At 47.6% G+C, this 18,880-nt stretch overlaps 1 protein-coding gene across 3 annotated transcripts in view; it reads right to left on the reverse strand.

Annotated features, from left to right (window-relative positions):
• The window catches only part of PTH2R (parathyroid hormone 2 receptor), a 1,139,291-nt gene that overhangs the window by 646,388 nt on the left and 474,023 nt on the right, over positions 1–18,880 (reverse strand). For all 3 annotated transcript variants that reach the window (XM_069615615.1, XM_069615613.1, XM_069615614.1), the window contains exon 3: positions 7,187–7,297. In XM_069615615.1, coding sequence (XP_069471716.1) covers positions 7,187–7,297 — 111 coding nt within the window. The remainder of the gene's footprint in view (positions 1–7,186; positions 7,298–18,880) is intronic.

Consider the following 18,880-nt stretch of genomic DNA (forward strand, 5'->3'; position numbering starts at 1 on the left):
TGAACCTCGGTACGGTGCTCGCCCAAAGGGGATTGCAGCTGGCACAGGTGGAATGAATCACCACAGGTGGAGGCTATACAGCCTGAAAACACATAAATTGCACACCCAACCCCCTCCCACAACCACACCCACTCCAAAATGCTACCGGCAGGACTAGCGATGTTGGCCCTGGGGGACCTGATAGCACTGCAAGTACTCCAACTTCAAGAAGAAGACGAACACCAACTACTACAACAACCGGCCGCACAGAGGAGACGCAGGAGGAGGAGGAGGGCAAGGCAGGGCCAGCAAGGCCCACCAGCACAGCCACTACCACCACGCAGGCAGCCCGCAATCCCACGCCTCCGAGCTCATCCGTTCAACCTCACTGCTGAGCAGATCCACACCCTCTACTGTTTGGACCGGGACACCATAACCGCCATTGTGGACATGACACAGGCTGACCTTGTCAGCATGATAGATAGCCCAACCGCCATCCCACCCCTACTGAAGGTGGTGTCTGTACTCCACTTCCTGGCCACAGGCACCTACCAGCACACAGTCGGACAGTTGCATGGCATTTCACAGCCACTGTTCTCACGGACACTATTGCAAGTGCTCGATGCCCTCCTTAAGCACGCAGACGACTAAATCTCTCTACCACGCTCGGAGCAGGAAATTACGAACACAAAAGTGGGATTCCATGCACTTGGCGGCATACCGGGTTGCATTGGTGCCATCGACTGCACCCATGTGGAATTGGTCGTCCCACATGCCATGGAGGCCCAGTACCGCAACCGAAAACAATATCATTCTCTTAATGTACAAATGGTGTGTGACTCCAACAGGATCATTACACATTGTTGTGCCCGATTTCCTGGATCAACCCATGATTCTATGGTTTTGAGGAACTCTACAATACCACGCTACATGGAGCGACACGCAGGGAACAGATCCTGGCTACTCGGTGAGTCTCATTTCATGCATGATAATGTGGGGTATGTGATGCGGCAATGACCTGGCAGGAAGGGGGGGGGTGCGTACGTAGCAATGTCATTCCACAAACGTCCTTTATTGTCCACATACAGGTGATGCCGGGTATCCACTGAAGAGATGGCTCCTTACACCACTCCGGAACCCACAGAACCAGCATGAGGAGGACTACAACCATGGCCACTCACGTACCCGTGTAGTCATAGAACAGGCATTCGGCCTACTGAAGACTCGTTTCCGCTGCCTCAGCAGGTCTGGCGGGGCACTCCTGTACCGCCATGAGAAGGTTGCAAAGATGGTCATGGCATGTGTCATGCTACACAACATGTGCGTACGTAGAAATGTGCCCATGCCCCCTGACGCAGAACTGCAAGCACCTGAAGATGGTCATGATGAGGCTGGGGATGTGGCAGCACCTCAAGGAGTCCGCGAGGCACAGGAGGGCCGTGACATTTGTCAGAGTATCATAGATTCATGCTTCTAGCACTCACGCCTGGTGGCTGATACATGGACACGGGACTTGTGGCACTGTGTGTGTCTGGAACATGCACAATATGGACTGTACGCCTATAAAGGCCTCGTACACAAAGATCAATGTCCACACATCTCATTGGATGATTGTGAAATGTTTATAGCATATGTGAAATTATGTTACACACCCCATCGACCCGCCACCCAAGTAAGCCCAACACACCCCCTCCACCCTCCTACCTCCCCCCCGAACACCAGTGTCCGCAGATGCTCATTGTCAGTGGGCAGACGCTATTGCAAGCCCCCTCTCCGGGTATCAGGGGCAACCCTGCCTGTGGAGCGCAGGTTCCTCCCAGATCTACGTTGTGGGCTGCCCTGGACGGAACTTGCAACGGATGATGTCTCTGCCTGCTCACGTTCATGCATGTCCCTAAGGGTTTGTGAGAGCTCAGTGAGCACACGGCGCACAGCGGCAAGTTCAGCACATACGTCTTTTGACATCGCATGCAGTTCCCTCCTCAGGCTCTCGGTGCTTCTCTCCATTTGTACTCTCAGGCTCTCGGTGCTTCTCTCCATTTCTGCCCTAAGCGTCTCAGTTGATGTTTCTATGGCTGCCTTAGTACCCCCACATTCATCAGCATGGTCCTTGAGGAGCGTGGCCAGTTGCTGCTGTTGCACGATCACCTGGTCGAGGGACTGTTGCCTCTGCTGTGCCATGGCCATTTGCGGTGGTGTCACAGAGGGGCTGGTCACCTCATGTTGCCTTGCCACAGGGCTTGTGGGGGATGGCCAGTCGTCGTCTTGTGGGTGCCCCTCCGTGGTATCCTCATGGTGTACGGGATGAAACAAACAGGGGGATTGAGACAGGTCATGGATGGATCTTACTTCGACATCCCCGTCTTCTGTGTCGGAGCATGCTGCCATTAATGGGGTGTCACCTATGGTGCTGCTGCCACCAGAGGCAGTGCCTTCTGTGGCATCCATTGGGGGGACCTGTGGTGGTGCTGTTGTGGGCATGCTGGCTGCTGGGGTGCCTGTTGATGTTCCCTCCTGTGTGCTGCCACTTGATTTGTGCTGCTGCCGTGTCTTGATGCGTGCAGCTGAGGTGGAGGGTCTTTGGCCGTTGGTCTTGGCCCTCTTTGCAGGTGTGCTGGTAGGGGTGTCCTGAAGCTCGTCGTTTGAATCGGACCCTGTGGTGGAGTAAAGGAGGGCGAGCGTTATTTATGGGTGTGTGGAAATTGGAATGGCAATGTATCACATGCATTGGGGTGGTACCTGAGGGTGATTTGGGTCGGGGCCTTGGAGGTGGTTTCATTTTTGTGTGGATTGAGGATGCAGTTGTTTTGCAGCCTGCAGTTAGGGTGTGCCTGCTGCACGTGTAGAGGGTGTTTTTAGGGTTTTTAATTATTTATGTATTTAATGTGAGTTTTAAAGTGCGCTGTCAGGCCAATGTATGTGGACGTTCTCCTGGACATGTGTTACTGTTGCACTATGTGGACACATGGTACTTCACATGATTGGACATTGTGGATTTGGCATTGTATTAGTTGGCCCACCTACCGGATTCTTCGGATGTCTGCACTCCTTTCTCCATCCCTCCGACTCCCTCTATACTCTCCATTCCAATGGTGGAGGCACAGATTTCTTCCCAGGGGGTCAACTTGATGGGTGATTCCGATCCTCCCCCGGTAGCTGTGGCAATGTTGCGATTGGCGGATAGTATGCTCCGTACGCGTATCCGCAGGTCGTCCCATCGCTTTCTGCATTGCAGTGGGTTGCGGGGTGCGGTCCCCACCGCACTTACTCGCTGTGCCACCAGGGCCCTTATGGCCTTCTTGTTCGCAAGTGCCGTCCTGGTCATTTGCGTGGAGAAGACGGCGGCAGCATTCTCCTGGAGGGTCTCTGTGAGCACGGTGAGTTCCTCACGGGAGAAGTGGACCTGCCGCTTGCGGTCGCACGCTTTTTTCGCTACTTTTCCCATTTCTATTGCTTTCACTGGGGTGGATGACGGGTTGGGATGTGTCTCAGGGTAGTATTTTTAATGGTTGTGTGGGAATTCTGATTTTATAGGTGTACGGCGTGCTGTTTCCCGTTCCGGGCCCATGTTTTTACTTCTGTTTCCGTATGTTTACGGTCACCGTACTTTCCGGTTGCCGCTCATTACGGTGACCGCTAAGATGGGTGGCGGAATTGCACCTAGGGCGCCGTACGACGGCGGTGAGGCGCGTTTTGGGGACATTTCCGCCATCGCGGACTTTGCACTTCCGCCATGGCGTAGTGCTCGTGCCCGATGGGTCGGAATTGGCCGCACTTTGCTCCGTCGTGCGATGGCGGAAACGCTATTTACGCTATGGCGGTCAGGTCAGTGACTTTCCGCCAGGGTCGTAATGAGGGCCATATTGTCTTGGTTATCAAAAAGATTTGACGGTGGGCCATTTCCAATTGTTCTGTTGAAATCACCCCCTCGAATTCTCCAAATCTGTTCTTTTACTATTCGCAGAAGTAATTCCTCCATGACATGTTTAAAAAGTGCTGAACGAGTGGCGCTGTTATGTTTTTTGTGGGCTACTATACAAGTTTACCAATAACCTTGGCACATCACCTGAACAGTTAATTTACAAACGTTTCTTTCCCAGACTCAGGAGCGTGGGGTGAGCACTTGCCAATTTTTTTTTACCATGTACAGCAGTTATAATATTGTGTGATGTCACGTGGAAACACTTAATTTAGGGCTAGGTCAGAAAACATTCCCCAATACCTAATATAGGGAAGACAAGTAGGCAACAAAAGCCGCGGGACAAACGCAATTGTAAATGTTACCCAATGTTCTAGATCCACAGACAAGTCAGGGAACAAATGTGGACCATTAGGATTAACCCATTAAAAAGAACAAACCAGTCCAATACAATTAAAACAGTTTTCTGTACCTTCTATTCTGTCTCGAATAGTCTGCACCTCATTCAGCGTTATCTATCCGAGCTCTCCCACTGTACAATCACCTGCCTGCCCAAAAGAAACAAGGGGGCTGACTCGAGTTCCCTTGCAAATAAGGGTTAGAAGGCATACGTCAGCGAGAATAAGCAGGGGCTAAATCAAGTCCAATACAGCCAGAATGGGGACTGCTCAAACCATGAGAACAGCCCGCTGACTGACCTGCTCCGCATAGCAGGAGCTGGTAGCCTTATGGTGCAGCACATCACACACAGGAATGATGTAGGATGCATCTCACAGCTGACCTTTTGCATGAATAGCCTGCTCATGGCCTGCACCTCTTTGTTATTTAGTCACCAACTGTCCCTAATGTTCACCAATTTCTTCCATTGAAAACTCCCCAGAGCTTATTCACAAATTAAACAATGCAAGTCCATTCACTGTTCACACTACTAAATGGCCAAACACCCAAGGTCAGCAGTGTATATCACATTGTCCTTGGCCAGGATATATATGCATGTTTTCATTATATATCCCTTTAAGGCCCATTCCTCTGGAACTGTCTCTTTCTTCATCTCAAACAAGATGTTAGAGGGTAAAGACATCATTGTTGCACTGCCAAAATATAATAGTATTGTGAACTAGTACTCTCACACCTGACCAGGCCTGATCGTATTTGTGGTTATATTTATTGGTGAACAAGTATAAACAGTAAATAAAACGGTATCAAGAGCTAGAGTGCTTTACTAAAGGATTGGGAAAGCATACGCAAGACCATTCATGAAAAACTAGAACCCATTGAATTTGCATGGGTTCTCTCAGGCCAAACTGTATTTGGCGAAGTTCCGAGCTATGAGGTTCTAGTGGTGTGTGACCTTGTGGCTTTATTAAGACATATGGGTAGCAACTTGGGACAGTCAATGTTCGTCATTTGAAAAGGCAGGAGTGGTTCAGCCCTGTAAGGAACGGGATATGAAGGATAGTTAGGTTAGAGTTGAATTAAATTGATAATTGGGGGAGCTAAACCTGGGAAATATGTTGGAATTCATTTTGGGGAGAGCTTGGGAGCATAAGATTTGTGGGTGGTTTGCGTGAGTTGTAGGTGAAGGGGCAGCCCAGCCCATATTCATTTTGAATGCATTGGAGATGACCAAAGCACTGAGAACATCACATGCATTTACCAGGGAGAGCAGAGATGGTCAAAGGTGGTCAAAGAAGGCTATTCCCCTCAGTCTACAAAATGCATGTTTATTTCTTACCAATGAAAAATACATGTGTTTTGTAGACAGAGGGGGATGCCAAACGACTGGGAAACGTATGTGCATTTCGAAGGTGGAGAAGGAACAAGAATTGAGAAGCCCTCATGTATGTTATAGGTGTCAGAGAAGGCCACAGTGCGGAGAACCCCACAGGCATTTTGTAGGCATAGAAGGCTAAAACACTGAAAAATCAACTTGAATTTTTTAGCACAGGAGAAGGCAACAGCACTGAGAAAACCATGTGTCTGTGGGCGAAAGAGAAGGCCAAAGCACTTAATAACTCGCATGCATTTTACAAGCATAGCAGAAGGCCAAAGCACTGAAAATACTATATGATTTTACTGTGCCTGGGAGAATGCTAAAAACTAAGAACCTCATATGCATTTCTTTGGACGATAAAAATGACAAACCACTAGAAACCCCAAGGGTAAGTTGGGTGAAGGAGAGGGCCAAAGCACAAAGGACCTTATATGCTATTATTAGGCAACAAAGAATTATAAAGCACTGACAATGCCACATGCATATAAGGCCAGGCAGAAGGCAAACGCATTGGCAATCCTACATGCATTCACTAGGTCGAGAGGCCAAATAATTGCGACCCCCCCAAGTGCATTTTGTAAGTAGAGCATGCCAAAGTAATGAGAACCCCATGTGTATTGATTGAAGGGACGTGTGAATTAAATTAAAATGTCTTAATTTACTGCAAGATTCAAATGAATCAGGGAACAGGGTAAGGGGTTGGAGAGGGATACATCTGTTTGGAACTTTTCACCTCCTACAGCAGCAGCTAGTTGTGTTCTCGAAGACCAGATATTACGTGAGACAGGAGCCAATGCTCTCTTCATCTACAAAGAGCAGAGGTTTTGGTCTCAAAAGAGTCTTTTGCATGATGAATCGATACAGATGTACATGCAGTGCCTTTGACCTTGCACACATGAGGAAGAAGAGGTGGTTCATGAACATTCCCCACCTCTGATTTGTTTGGAAATAGATGACAAGGAAGAACATGACAAAGAATAAGCCCTATCCCCTATTGCAATAGCATGACTCAGACACTTCTCCTTTGACAATGCCATATATAGAGAGGTGGACCAAGAGCCTAAGCAAGAGAGTGCACTGATTGAAATTGGCATGCACACACACCGTACACAGGAAGCAAGCATCAGGCACTCCCAGTTTGCCAGTATATAGCATTTTTAAAAACAATCCAAAAACACGTGCTCGTGGTAGAAATATGCTTGAAAAAGGAGGTTTCTAAAATATCACATGCTGTTGCAGCTACCAACTTACTTAAAGTGAGACACTAAGGGGCATGACTAAATACTGTGCTGGAAATGTAAATATTGTAAAGTAATTGATGCATTTTGAAATATGCTATACTTTGAAAAAAATATGTAAGTGAAGGAACGCACTTTACACAAAAAGAATCATGAGTACAAGTCTAAAAGCAAACTGATCGCACATCCATATCTTTAAGTGTATCATAAGAATATGGTTACTTGTTTGTGTTTACTTTTGTTTGATTCAGGGAATCCACCTCAGAAATGCAGTACCTCTGTGGTTGAAGTCGTAAATGTAGGATGGACACGTAACAGCCAATATTTTTCCAGGAGTCCCTCGGGGCCAGCAAACTAATCCATCCCATTCAGGAAAGCAGTTACTATCTACAAATAAAAAGTAACATTAATAAACAATTAACACATTATTAGAAAGGGCACTGTTTAAACGTTATCAATTGATCAGTATTACATTTGAAAATAACTTTGATGATTAATGAAAAAATGAAAACATTAGTGATGCCACCAAATCTATAGCCCCTTAAATAAATATTCACATAAATAAATAAATACATACATACACAAACAGATATCAGAAATGTAATAGGAGTGAGACATGAAGGCATTATGGTCTCTGGTAAGGATGAGGATGACCCAGGAGGGCGCAATTGACCCAGCTATCAACTGAAACTGTTGAATCAGGATGTTGTGACGTGACCCATATCATTGAAGTGACAGACAAGTCTATTAGGAATTACAAATGGACTGAAAAAAAGTCTGAATGCACAAAAAGTCCGAAAAATGCTACCACCAAAGGTTCGAACACCAAAAGTTCGAACTTTTGGTGGTAGCATGCATTGAAGGTAAGTTTAAAAAGAAAAAAAGACTGCGGGGGTGTGCCCGCAACACCCCACTCACCATACTATACAGTATAGTGAGCTGGGGTTTGAGGGGACACCCCTGCTGCACACCCGATATAAAAAAAATGTTTTTAAAAATAGGGGCTGCGGGGGTTGCGAGGGAAACCCCTGCAGCCTTCCGTAAAAAAAAAAAGAAAAGGACCCTGCGGCGCTGGTTCCCGATCACGTAAGTGAAAGTAACTGGGGCTGCATGGACTCTGCGTGTAAAAAAGGAAAGTAGGGTTTGTTTATGTTGGGGGTGTGGGTGGGGGGGTGGTGTGCGTGGGGGTGTGGGTGTGGTGTCGATGTGGGTGGAGGTTTGGTTGTGTAGGGGTTTTGAATGCATGTTCGCATGGGAAATGTACAAACCTTTTGTGGTTCGTACATTTCACATGCAACCTTTACGTCACGGGAAAATCAGCAGCGGTCGGATCACGTAGATCTGGTCGATTAGGATGAGCATGGTCCGGCTGCAATTGCCTGATATGCCCAGTCGGTCACTGTCTATCACTGGGGTGTTTGCTGTTCCGCAGCAGGACAGAGAGTTGAATTCTAGTGGTCAGGGTGTGAGTGAGCTGCACCATGGTTTTGAGTCCTATGGTGAATTCATGATCAAGAGATGTGGCCTTCCCACTTTGGGCTAGTAGTTGCCTGTGTCTTTGGAATCAGGCATGGTCTTGATTAGCATGGTGGTGATCATAAAGTATGTAATGGATCTGAGCGCACAGCTGGATGCGTTTGTGATTTTGATTGGATCTTCTGTAGATTGTCTACAATGAGTATTTGATATGGCTGCTGGGAAAATGTCTCCTTACCTTTTGGCCAGCCTGAGAAGTCAGTGACTTTGCCTTTAAGTTTGAAAAATATGAGCCCTGATGATCTTTGTGGAATGTCAGTGAATGGGGTGGGTAGTTCGATTTGGGGAAAAGCAGGCAGGCACTTTTTCATCATTGCTGTTTTGCCATTTTGAAGAGAGAGTCTGGCATTCGCTATTTGGATTCTAAGGCTTCGATGATAACAGCGTTTAGAGAGTTAAGGAGGATGTCATTAAATGCTAGAATGTTGGTCATGAAGATATTTCAAGAATCAACCTGAAGTTGGCTGCTAGCAGATTCTTTATAGAGTAACACAATGCATTGGTGAGGGTTGAAAGGCTGAGAGAAGGAGTCAAGGAAAAAAAAAAGATCATGTGGTTGTTAGACGAAGTCACATTGAGTATGCTAATGCCTGGAGGATAAGTGCTATGTTATTGATTTCCATTTGAGATTTGCCTGAGGGCATTTTGTGGAGGAAAGCGTTGGCTTTGCCACAGGGGACCCCTTTGTCAATCATAAGACATGAATGGTGTTCTGTCTCTATGGGTCAAAATAAATTGAAAAATGGTTTAATTACATCAGAAGCTCCTTCTTAATCCACCAAATTCCCTTTTTGTAAACCTAAATGTGGAATTGGATAAAGAAAAATGTACTGTTTTGCTGAGTTAGAAAAAAATTGTTAACTGCTATCCTGGAGATGATTGATGGTAGCGCACAAGACTTAATAGATAATGAAACAAAAGGTTTGAACAAGAATGGATCGAAATTCGGGCATGAGCAATGAATTATCATTTATTTTACCATCTTAGATCAGAATTCAGAGTTTTTAATGTGCTGCCTAATTACTTGTCAAAACATCTGTCAAGGGTTCATAGAGCCAAGATGCTTAGATTTAAATTAAATCTGCTGCCAACTAAAGAGGTTGTAGGAGAGACAGAAGGTGGCAACATGGAAAAGGTTCCTCAGACACTGATTCTTAGCGGTGGAAACACTGCAACATCTTGTAAATGAATGCATAGTACTACTTGAATTTGTTTGCTACAAACCTTACATGAATACAGATCATTGTATGCTAGGATTTTAAATACTCGAAAATTATTTTTAGATGTTGTGGTCTTAAAATTTGTATCAAAGGTTTTAATTGAAATTACGATTTAGGAGATTTACATTATTATGGGGAATTAATTGGAATAATGGATAGAATTTAATTCTTTTTTATGTGTTTTTATACAATATTTGTTATGTGTTTTCTATCTTGTTGTGCAGAAGGTTCTTTACTTATATGCACAGTAAATAAATACAAAAAAGACATTGGGCCTCATTACACGGTATGCGGTATCCATGGCGCTGTTAGCGCCATGGATGCCGCCGGTATTTTACTGTGTCTGCCTTGGTGGATGGCGGAATTACCAGCCTACTCCAAGTTGAGCAGGGCTGGTAATTCCCTATTCACCAAGGCACTTCCCCATTCCTTTTTTGCCCCCATAGGGCTCAATAGGAATGGGGAAGGAGGTAATTACGGTACCGCAAAATGCGGTACCGTAATTAGCACCAAGGTCCCTTTGCGGGCCCGTTCCTTAAAGGCTGGTAAAACCAGCCGTTGAGGTCGGGTCTGGCAAAGGGACCTTGTAGTAAGGCGGTAAGGGTTTAACGGTACCAGTGCCCTTACCGGTACCGGTAAACCCTTACCGCATACCGTGTAATGAGGCCCATTGAATATTATCCAGGCAGTGTTCTAAAGGTTCTGTTGTTTTAGGTAATTACAGTGGTTGAGAAGCTCTTGGAATGAGGGCATGCTATCATCAACAAGCCAAAGGCTGAAAACACTAGCTATTCGGATGTGATTGGGGCACAAGAAGAGTTCAGTGTGGATGGCATAGATGTCTTGGAGGAAATCATTTAGGGGACTAAATGGGCAGCAGCATGTGAGTAGATGCGTTTGTGTTGAGTTAGCTGGCTGATGAGGTTAGGTCCATATGAGCCATGTGGAGTTAGGATTTGTAAATGATGGCTACTCCCCCTTGTCTCCCTGAAGCTACCGTGCCTTGTAACATGGTATGCCCTGGAGGACTAGGTAGTAATCTACCTAAGCAAGGTACATGACTTGCACTTACTTTCATGGCAAAACCTTCCCTATGAGGCTCAGGTTTGTTAAATGTTGGTGCCTTTGGCCTTGAAAAATATCTACATTTACCGTTTTAATCTCCTAAAGGAGATTCAGTGGCCTTCAAAAAAGCAACACATCCTACCTGCTAAAAATCATTGCTCGTTTACAGAGCAGCTAAGGAAAATGGGGAGAGGAGATGTGAGCGGTTTGGACATATGTAGTTATAATAAATGGCAGCCTGCAATATCTTTATAAAAGCCCGGAAATAATGTTCTAATAACAGGCTAGTTCACAACTGACCTGTAATAAGAAAATGACACGAACAACTGCTCTGTAATTAGTTATTATGCTTCAGCTCTGATAACACAATGCCTGCTGTTTGAGCCAGCAGAGAGAATTCTAGCTCTCACTGCATAACTTAATTGAAGTGGTGGAAAGCTTTTCAAATTCCTTGCTTGCAGAATAGTTGTCTGGGTGATTTTACAGCCGTTAATTGACATTGGTAGAAGGTTTAAGGTTTTCACTGCTGGTGTTTTAACGCAAGTGAGCAAGAATCGGCATGTTATTGCTTATTTTAAAGCACAAAATTAAAAGAATTTTCCAATACATTTTATCAAACTGCTTGAACTATTTTTCTGCAGCACATTAGTAGCTGCAATTTTGCTTTTTAAAATCCAAACAGATTCTATATTGATTATTTGGACCAGCAAATGGAAGATGGTGTTAAATGGGAATGACAGTGTGAGGCCATGTATTATAAGGAATACGGGGTACTTTATTCTTTACATAAAAAGGATTCTGAAAGTCACTTTGGAGTTCTGTGACCTTATAAATGAGCTTGCCCTTCGAACTCGTTCCTCTATTTGGTCACTACACTCCTCAGTGACTTGCTATATGCCTATAACGTACATTAGGGTGCACTTTATCCCATATATAGCATTCATGATGCCAGGATTTTCAGAAGTTTGTCTGTGGTCAATAGAAGTCTAAGGGCCTCATTACGACCCTGGCGGTCCCGTAATGAACGGTGCCGGTGCGGGACCGTTACTGTTAATTACGGAATGCCTGATTACGAGGTCCCCTAGCGGGACCCGGAACAGACGTCTGGTAAAACCAGACGTCCTTTCTGGGTCCCACGATGGAACTAAGGAGCTAATAACTGGCATGTTATTAACGGGCCCGTTATTAGCTCCATCCCCATTCCCATTGAGCCCTATGGGGGCTCAAATGGGAATGGAGAACAATTTGTGCATTTGGATTACCAGGTCCTCCAAGGTCGGAATGACCCGGTAAATCCTCATTCACAGAACCCGGTATTGGAGCCCGGTATGGAGGCAGCCATACCCTTGTTAAGGGCATGGCTGCCTCCATACTCGTAATGAGGCCCTAAGTGTTACTGTGGCAATGTTATAAGTATTCTTCCTAATGAACAGCCACTCTTAAGTGTTAGCTTGAATGTGGATGATTGAAGGTGGATTTTAAGCTGGCACCATGTTTTCATTCTGTATTATAGCGTGGTTGTGGAAAGGATTTACATTTCATGTGATCACGTGTCTTTCCAAGCACGTTTTATACTTATAAAAGAATTGTCTGTGCATTCAAATATGTGTCTGCTACGAATAAAACTTTCAGAATTAATTGCCTTGTATAACTAGTGCATACACCACATTTGGTAGGAGAACATCACTCACATTCTCTTGGCTTCTTTGACATGGTTTGCAAAGTTACACAAAGAGCACGTAGAAAGAAACACACTTTAAAAGGATCACCATTACATTGTGTTACCACCTTACTGGCTCTGCCGAACAAACAGTTGGGCGGATGTACTATTTGTTGTAGTGGACAGAGAACACATTTACTATGTTCTCAGTATTTTGAAATGAAACTTTAATAGCTAATCAACAAAGACAATGGGCCTCATTACGACCCTGGCGCTAAGTGAAAAACGATGGCGGTAAATGGTTACCGCCATCGTTTTCCGCCAGGTCCGATCATGACCCGTGACCGTTAACTACGATGCCATTAGCGGCATCGTAGTTAACGCTGCCGCTAACTGCGCTAAGGGTGCGCGCACGCGACCGCCCACACCGTACTTAGCGCCATGGCGGAAAGGTACGCAAATGCCGACCCAAGCGGACATTCCCCTAACGCCATCACCCAGCCCGTTAAGTACCTTACCGCCATGGTGCAAATAACGCCATTGCGAACCAACCGTAAAGGGCCATGTTAAGTGAATGCAGCTGCCACAGGTGCACAGAAACAGCACAGGTGAAGGCAATACAGACTCAGGGAAGTACAAAAAGAGCACACCCCACCCCTTCCCACACCCAGTCACACTCCACAATGATGCCAATACGACTAGCAATGTTGGGGCTGGAGGACCTGATAGCAATGCATGTGCTACAACAGCAACAACAACAACAGGCAGCACAGAGGAGACGCAGGAGGAGAAGGAGGGCAAGGCAGGCCCAGCAAGCCCCACCAGCACAGCCAGTGCCACCACGCAGGCAGCCCCCAATCCCACGCATCAGAGCCAATCCATTCAACCTCACTGCTGAGCAGATCCACACCCTGTACCGTTTGGACAGGGACACCATCACCGCCATCGTAGACATGACTCACAACGACATCGTCAGCATGATAGAAAGTCCAACCGCCATCCCCCCCCTACTGAAGGTAGTGTCTGTACTCCACTTCCTGGCCACAGGCACCTACCAGCACACAGTGGGGAACCTGCATGGCATTTCACAACCATTATTCTCACGAACACTCATCCAAGTGCTTGATGCCCTCCTGAAGCACACAGACGACCACATCTCATTACCACGGACTGCCCAGGAGATTGCAAACACCAAAGTGGGTTTCCATGCACTAGCCGGCATACCCGGTTGCATTGGTGCCATCGACTGCACCCATGTGGAATTGGTGGTTCCACGTGCCATGGAGGTACCGTACCGCAACCGGAAACAGTTCCACTCAATCAACGTGCAAATGGTCTGTGACTCCAACAAGATCATCACACATTGTTGTGCCCGATTCCCCGGATCAACCCATGATTCTATGGTCCTGAGGAACTCCACAATACCACGCTACATGGAGCGACATGCAGGCCCAAGATCCTGGCTACTCGGTGAGTCCAATGTCATGGAAGTGGGCAGGTGAATGACGTACCGATGCATACTCCACCTGGCAGAAAGGGGGGGGGGTGATGCATAATCCACCTGGCAGAAAGGGGGGGGGGGATGATGCATACTCCACCTGGCAGAAAGGGGGGGTGGTGATGCATACTCCACCTGGCAGAAAGGGGGGTGGATGATGCATACTCCACCTGGCAGAAAGGGGGGGGTGATGCATACTCCACCTGGCTGAAAGGGGCGGGGGGGATGATGCATACTCCACCTGGCTGAAAGGGGGGGGGGATGATGCATACTCCACCTGGCTGAAAGGGGGGGGGTGATGCATACTCCACCTGGCTGAAAGGGGGGGGGTGATGCATACTCCACCTGGCTGTGAGTAACACAGAGAACGGAGACAGAGGATGGGCACTCACAATGCACACAACCCCTCTGCATACATTGGGTGATGGCATGCAAAACAGGCCATGGGAGCCATGAGCATATACTGGTTGCATTGTGTGAATCAATCAGTGCATGTAGAAGTGAGCCAAAGTAACAGTTGGATGCGAGCCATGGTGGAACATCATGTTCCTGATCAGACAACATGACTGACACATACATTCTCGCCTACATACAGGTGATGCAGGCTATCCCCTGAAGAGGTGGCTCCTTACACCAGTCCGGAACCCGCAGAACCAGCACGAGGAGGACTTCAACCGTGCACATACACGTACTCGTGTGGTCATAGAGCAGACATTCGGCCTATTGAAGGCACGGTTCCGAAGCCTCAGCAGGTCTGGTGGGGCACTCCTGTATGGCCATGAGAAGGTGGCAAAGATCGTCATGGCATGTGTCATGCTACACAATATGTGCGTCAGACGGAATGTGCCCCTGCCCCCTGACGCAGAACTGCAACCACCTGACGATGAGGATGAGGAGGGTGCAGATGGGGCGGCACCCCATGGTGGAGGCGATGCACAGGAGGGGCGTGCAATGCGCCAAAGTATCATCGACCACTGCTTCTAGCACACACGGCTGGTGTTTATCACATGGAGACTGCACTTGGGGCACTGTGTGTCTCTGGGACATGCACACTGTGGACTGTACACCTATAAAGCACACATACGCAATGAAAATGTCAACACATTACTTTTTTTGAAAGAAAAAAGTGTATTGAAACTATGAAATGTCGTGTCACACCCCCTCCCACCTCCCCCCTGCACACCCCAACACACCCCCTCCTACCTCCCCCTGGACACCCCAACACACCCCCTCCCACCTCCCCCCTGCACACCCCAACACACCCCCTCCCACCTCCCCCCTGCACACCCCAACACACCCCCTCCCACCTCCCCCCTGCACACCCCAACACACCCCCTCTAGGTGTCAACAGATGCCTGTGACAGTGGCCACAGGCTGTTACAAGCCCCCTCTCCCGGCCCCCGGGGCACCCCTGGCTGTGGAGCGCAGGTTACGTCCGGAACGTCGCACGGGGCTGCTCTGTGCAGAACTGGCAGTGGAGGATGTCCCTGGCTGCCCCTGTGCATGCACGTCCTGTAGGGTGTGGGTGTGCTCAGTGAGCGCACGACGCAAGGCGGCAAGTTCCGCACAGATGTCCCTGGACATGGCCTGCATGGCATCCCTCAGGGTGGCAGTGCTCTGTGCTACTTCGGCCCTTAGGGTCTCCGTGGCCTTTTCAATGGTAGACCTAGCCCCCACACATTCCGCGGCATGCTCATTCAGCATCGTGGACAGTTGATGCTGCCGTTCAGTGATGTCCTCGAGGGACTGCTGGCCCTGATGGCCCATGGCCAGTGCTGGTGGCGTGATGGAGGGGCTGCTCCCCTCCTGTGGAGTGTGGACAGGGCATGGGGTGGAAGGCCACTCCTCTACCTCTGTGTGCCCCTGTGTGTGATCCTCATGGGGGCTGGCGTCTGAGAAACAGGGGGAATGTAGTAGGTCAGTGGGGCTTCTGACCTCGTGCTCCATGTCTGAGTCTGAACATGCAGCTGTTGCAGCTGTCTCACCGATGTTGCTGCTGGCCGCTGACCCTGTGCCTTCTGTGGCAGGCAATGTCGGTGGAGGTGGAGCAGCTGCTGCTGGCCTGCTGCCTACAGGGGTGCTTGCCGGTGGGACGTCCGGTATGCTTGCAGTGGGACCTGCTTGTAGTGGGGTCTGCCTCACTGCAGCTGAGGTTGAGGGTGCAGGGACGTTATTGATGGCCTTCTTGGCTCTCTTCGGCGCAGGGGTGTCCTGGTCCTCTGGGTGTGAATCTGTGCCTGTGGTGGAGCAAAGGAGGGAGGGCGTTATTGATGGGTCTGCGGACTTTGGAATGACAATGATTGACATTATTCTGGTCAGTAGATGAGGCGGATTTCAGGCAGTGCCATGCAGGTTGTCTCCTTTTAGTGTGGAATGTGGATGCAGGTATGCGGGTGCCAGCAGTGTATACAGGGTGGTGCTTGCATGTGGCTATGGGCAGTGTTGATATGTGTTGCATTTACACTCTAGGGCAACCTTGTGCTACACATGATTGGACTGCAGTGACTATGGCATGTCTTGTTTGAGGCACCTACATTCATCGCCTGATGTCGGAGCTCCCCTTTCCATCCCTCCGACGCCTTCAATGGATTCCATGCCAATCGTGGTTGCACAGATCTCCTCCCACGGTTGGAGTTTTAGGGGGGATTCCGACCCTCCACCGGTACCCAGGGCAAGGTTGCGGTTTGCAGAGATGACGGCTCTGACCCGTATGCGTAGGTCATCCCAGCGCTTCCTGCACTGCTGTGGGGTGCGGGGTACGGTCCCCACCGCACTGACGCGCTCAGCCACCAGGGCCCAGATGGCCTTCTTCTTCCCTATCGCTGTCCTGGTCATTTCCGGGGAGAAAACGACACCTGCGTTGTCTTGCAGGGTCTCCGTAAGCATGCAGAGTTCCTCCCGGCTGAATCTCTCCTGGCGCTCGCGGTCACATGCCTTTTTCACAGCTTTAGGCATTTTCGGGTACTTGGATGGGTGGGTGATAGGTTGGGACAGGTGTCAGGGTTGGGTCTGGTGTTGTTCGGTAGGATGGCAATGGATTGTGTTTTTAAAGATGGCCGATGGGCTGTTTCCCGTTCCGGCGCGATGACGCTATTTCCGGTTCTGCTTTTTACGGCCGCCGCAATTTACGGTGGCCGCTACTTACGGTGGCCGCTACTTACGGTGGCGGAAGTGCACCTTGCTCGCTTTACAATGCCGGTAGGGGCCTTTTCCGCCATGGCGTTAATTGCATTACCGCCATGGCGTAATGCTCGTGCGCGATGGGTCGTAATGTGGCGCTCTTTATGCCATCGGCCCACGGCGTAAACGCTCATTACGCCATGGCGGTAATGACGGACGATTACCGCCTGGGTCGTAATGAGGCCCAATTAATTTTGTGGCAGATTGCAAGAAAAAGCAATGTCTGTCTTCATGTGAAACACAGTATTGAATAGCAATGCAAATGTGATCCATACATTTAATGGGGTCAGCTGTCAACTTGTGACCAGCGACGCAGCAAAACCACATTGATGTGCGAACAAATCCTTTGAAGGTAAGACATGAACAGTTACTATCAACGAAAACCCACAGAACAACTCTATTGATCATTGTCATAAAACCACAGGTGATTGATCCATAATAGGCAAAGGGGTGTTGACCCACCAGTACCTTTGCCCATCAAGGGCGAGCCGCACCAGGGGATGCAGCAACAACAGCATTTTTTCCTCAGCATCTATAATAGATGGGCAGTAAAAAAATGCTGGTGATAAAGCAAGGGTGTTATGTGTCATTACGTGTCTAAACTGACAGTTTGGTAAAGCCAGCCTAATCATTTCCTACTTTGGTATATGTTTTATTGTGGGTTATGATAAAGCAAACATGGTACATGTTATAATATTACTAGACTGTCATTTTGAGGCAGTCCGTCTAGCCATTTATTAATTTGGATGACATTTATAATGGGTATTATGATAAAGCAAGCATTTTACATATTATGCGGCTAGACAGGCACGATAGTGCAGCCAGTCAATCTAGCTATTTCTTACTGTGGCATAGCATGTTATTCTGGTCATCTATGACAAAGTAAGCATGACAGTGTTATTATTTGGCTACAATGGAATTTTGGTGCAACCTATCTAGCTATTTCTTAATGTGGCAGGCCATTTTATTTTGGACATCAATGAGATAAATGGTATTACGTGGTTAGGCTGTCATTTTTCGAGCATCCAGCATGGCCATTTCATACTGTAGCATGGCATGTTTACTGGGCATCAAAGGTAAATCAAATATGATAAATGTTATTATGTGTCTAGACTTGCATACATTGTGCAGCCAGTTTGGACATGTTTTCATATTGTGGCGTGTCATTTTTAAGCCAACAGGAGTATCTTCTTACGTGGGGATACTGCCATATATTGCCAGTTTACATGGACATGTTTCCTTACGGTATCATTACCGGCATCATGCGCAAAGCAAACATGAGCATGTTCTTATATGGGGATACATGTATATAGTGGTGTAGCCAGCATGAAAATATAAGGGCACAGCCAGCGTGAACATGTTTTTATACTGGCATATATTGTGGGTAAAGGCATCATGAAAATGCATTGGGAAATGTTCCTCTCCACTGCTGGTGACTTGCATCTATTGGATTTTTGCATTGGATTTACCCTGTTTGACAAAATTACAAGCTGTCTGTTTTCATAGAAAGCATGCTGTATAATGCACTGTTTAACCCATTATTCAAAAATGTTTTTCACTGGGGAAAACCAACACTGGACCCTCCTTGGTTGGTTCAGGCTCCCTCGCTTATCTCGGTCACTCTGGCATATTTGTGGGAAATATTTTCGACCAATCAGTGAAGAAAAATCACCAGCCTCATCAACCACTTCACAAAGTGCCATGATCATGTACAACGTTTTGGCTCGCACACTTTTTCTCTCCTGCTCAAAGATCCCAAAGCACTCCCCCAGAAGTCTCCAGTGCCAACACTATATTGACACATTTGGTGA

The sequence above is a fragment of the Ambystoma mexicanum genome, chromosome 9 (assembly GCF_040938575.1).
Source record: "Ambystoma mexicanum isolate Mex_15411 chromosome 9, UKY_AmexF1_1, whole genome shotgun sequence".
Classification (NCBI taxonomy): Eukaryota; Metazoa; Chordata; class Amphibia; order Caudata; family Ambystomatidae; genus Ambystoma; species Ambystoma mexicanum.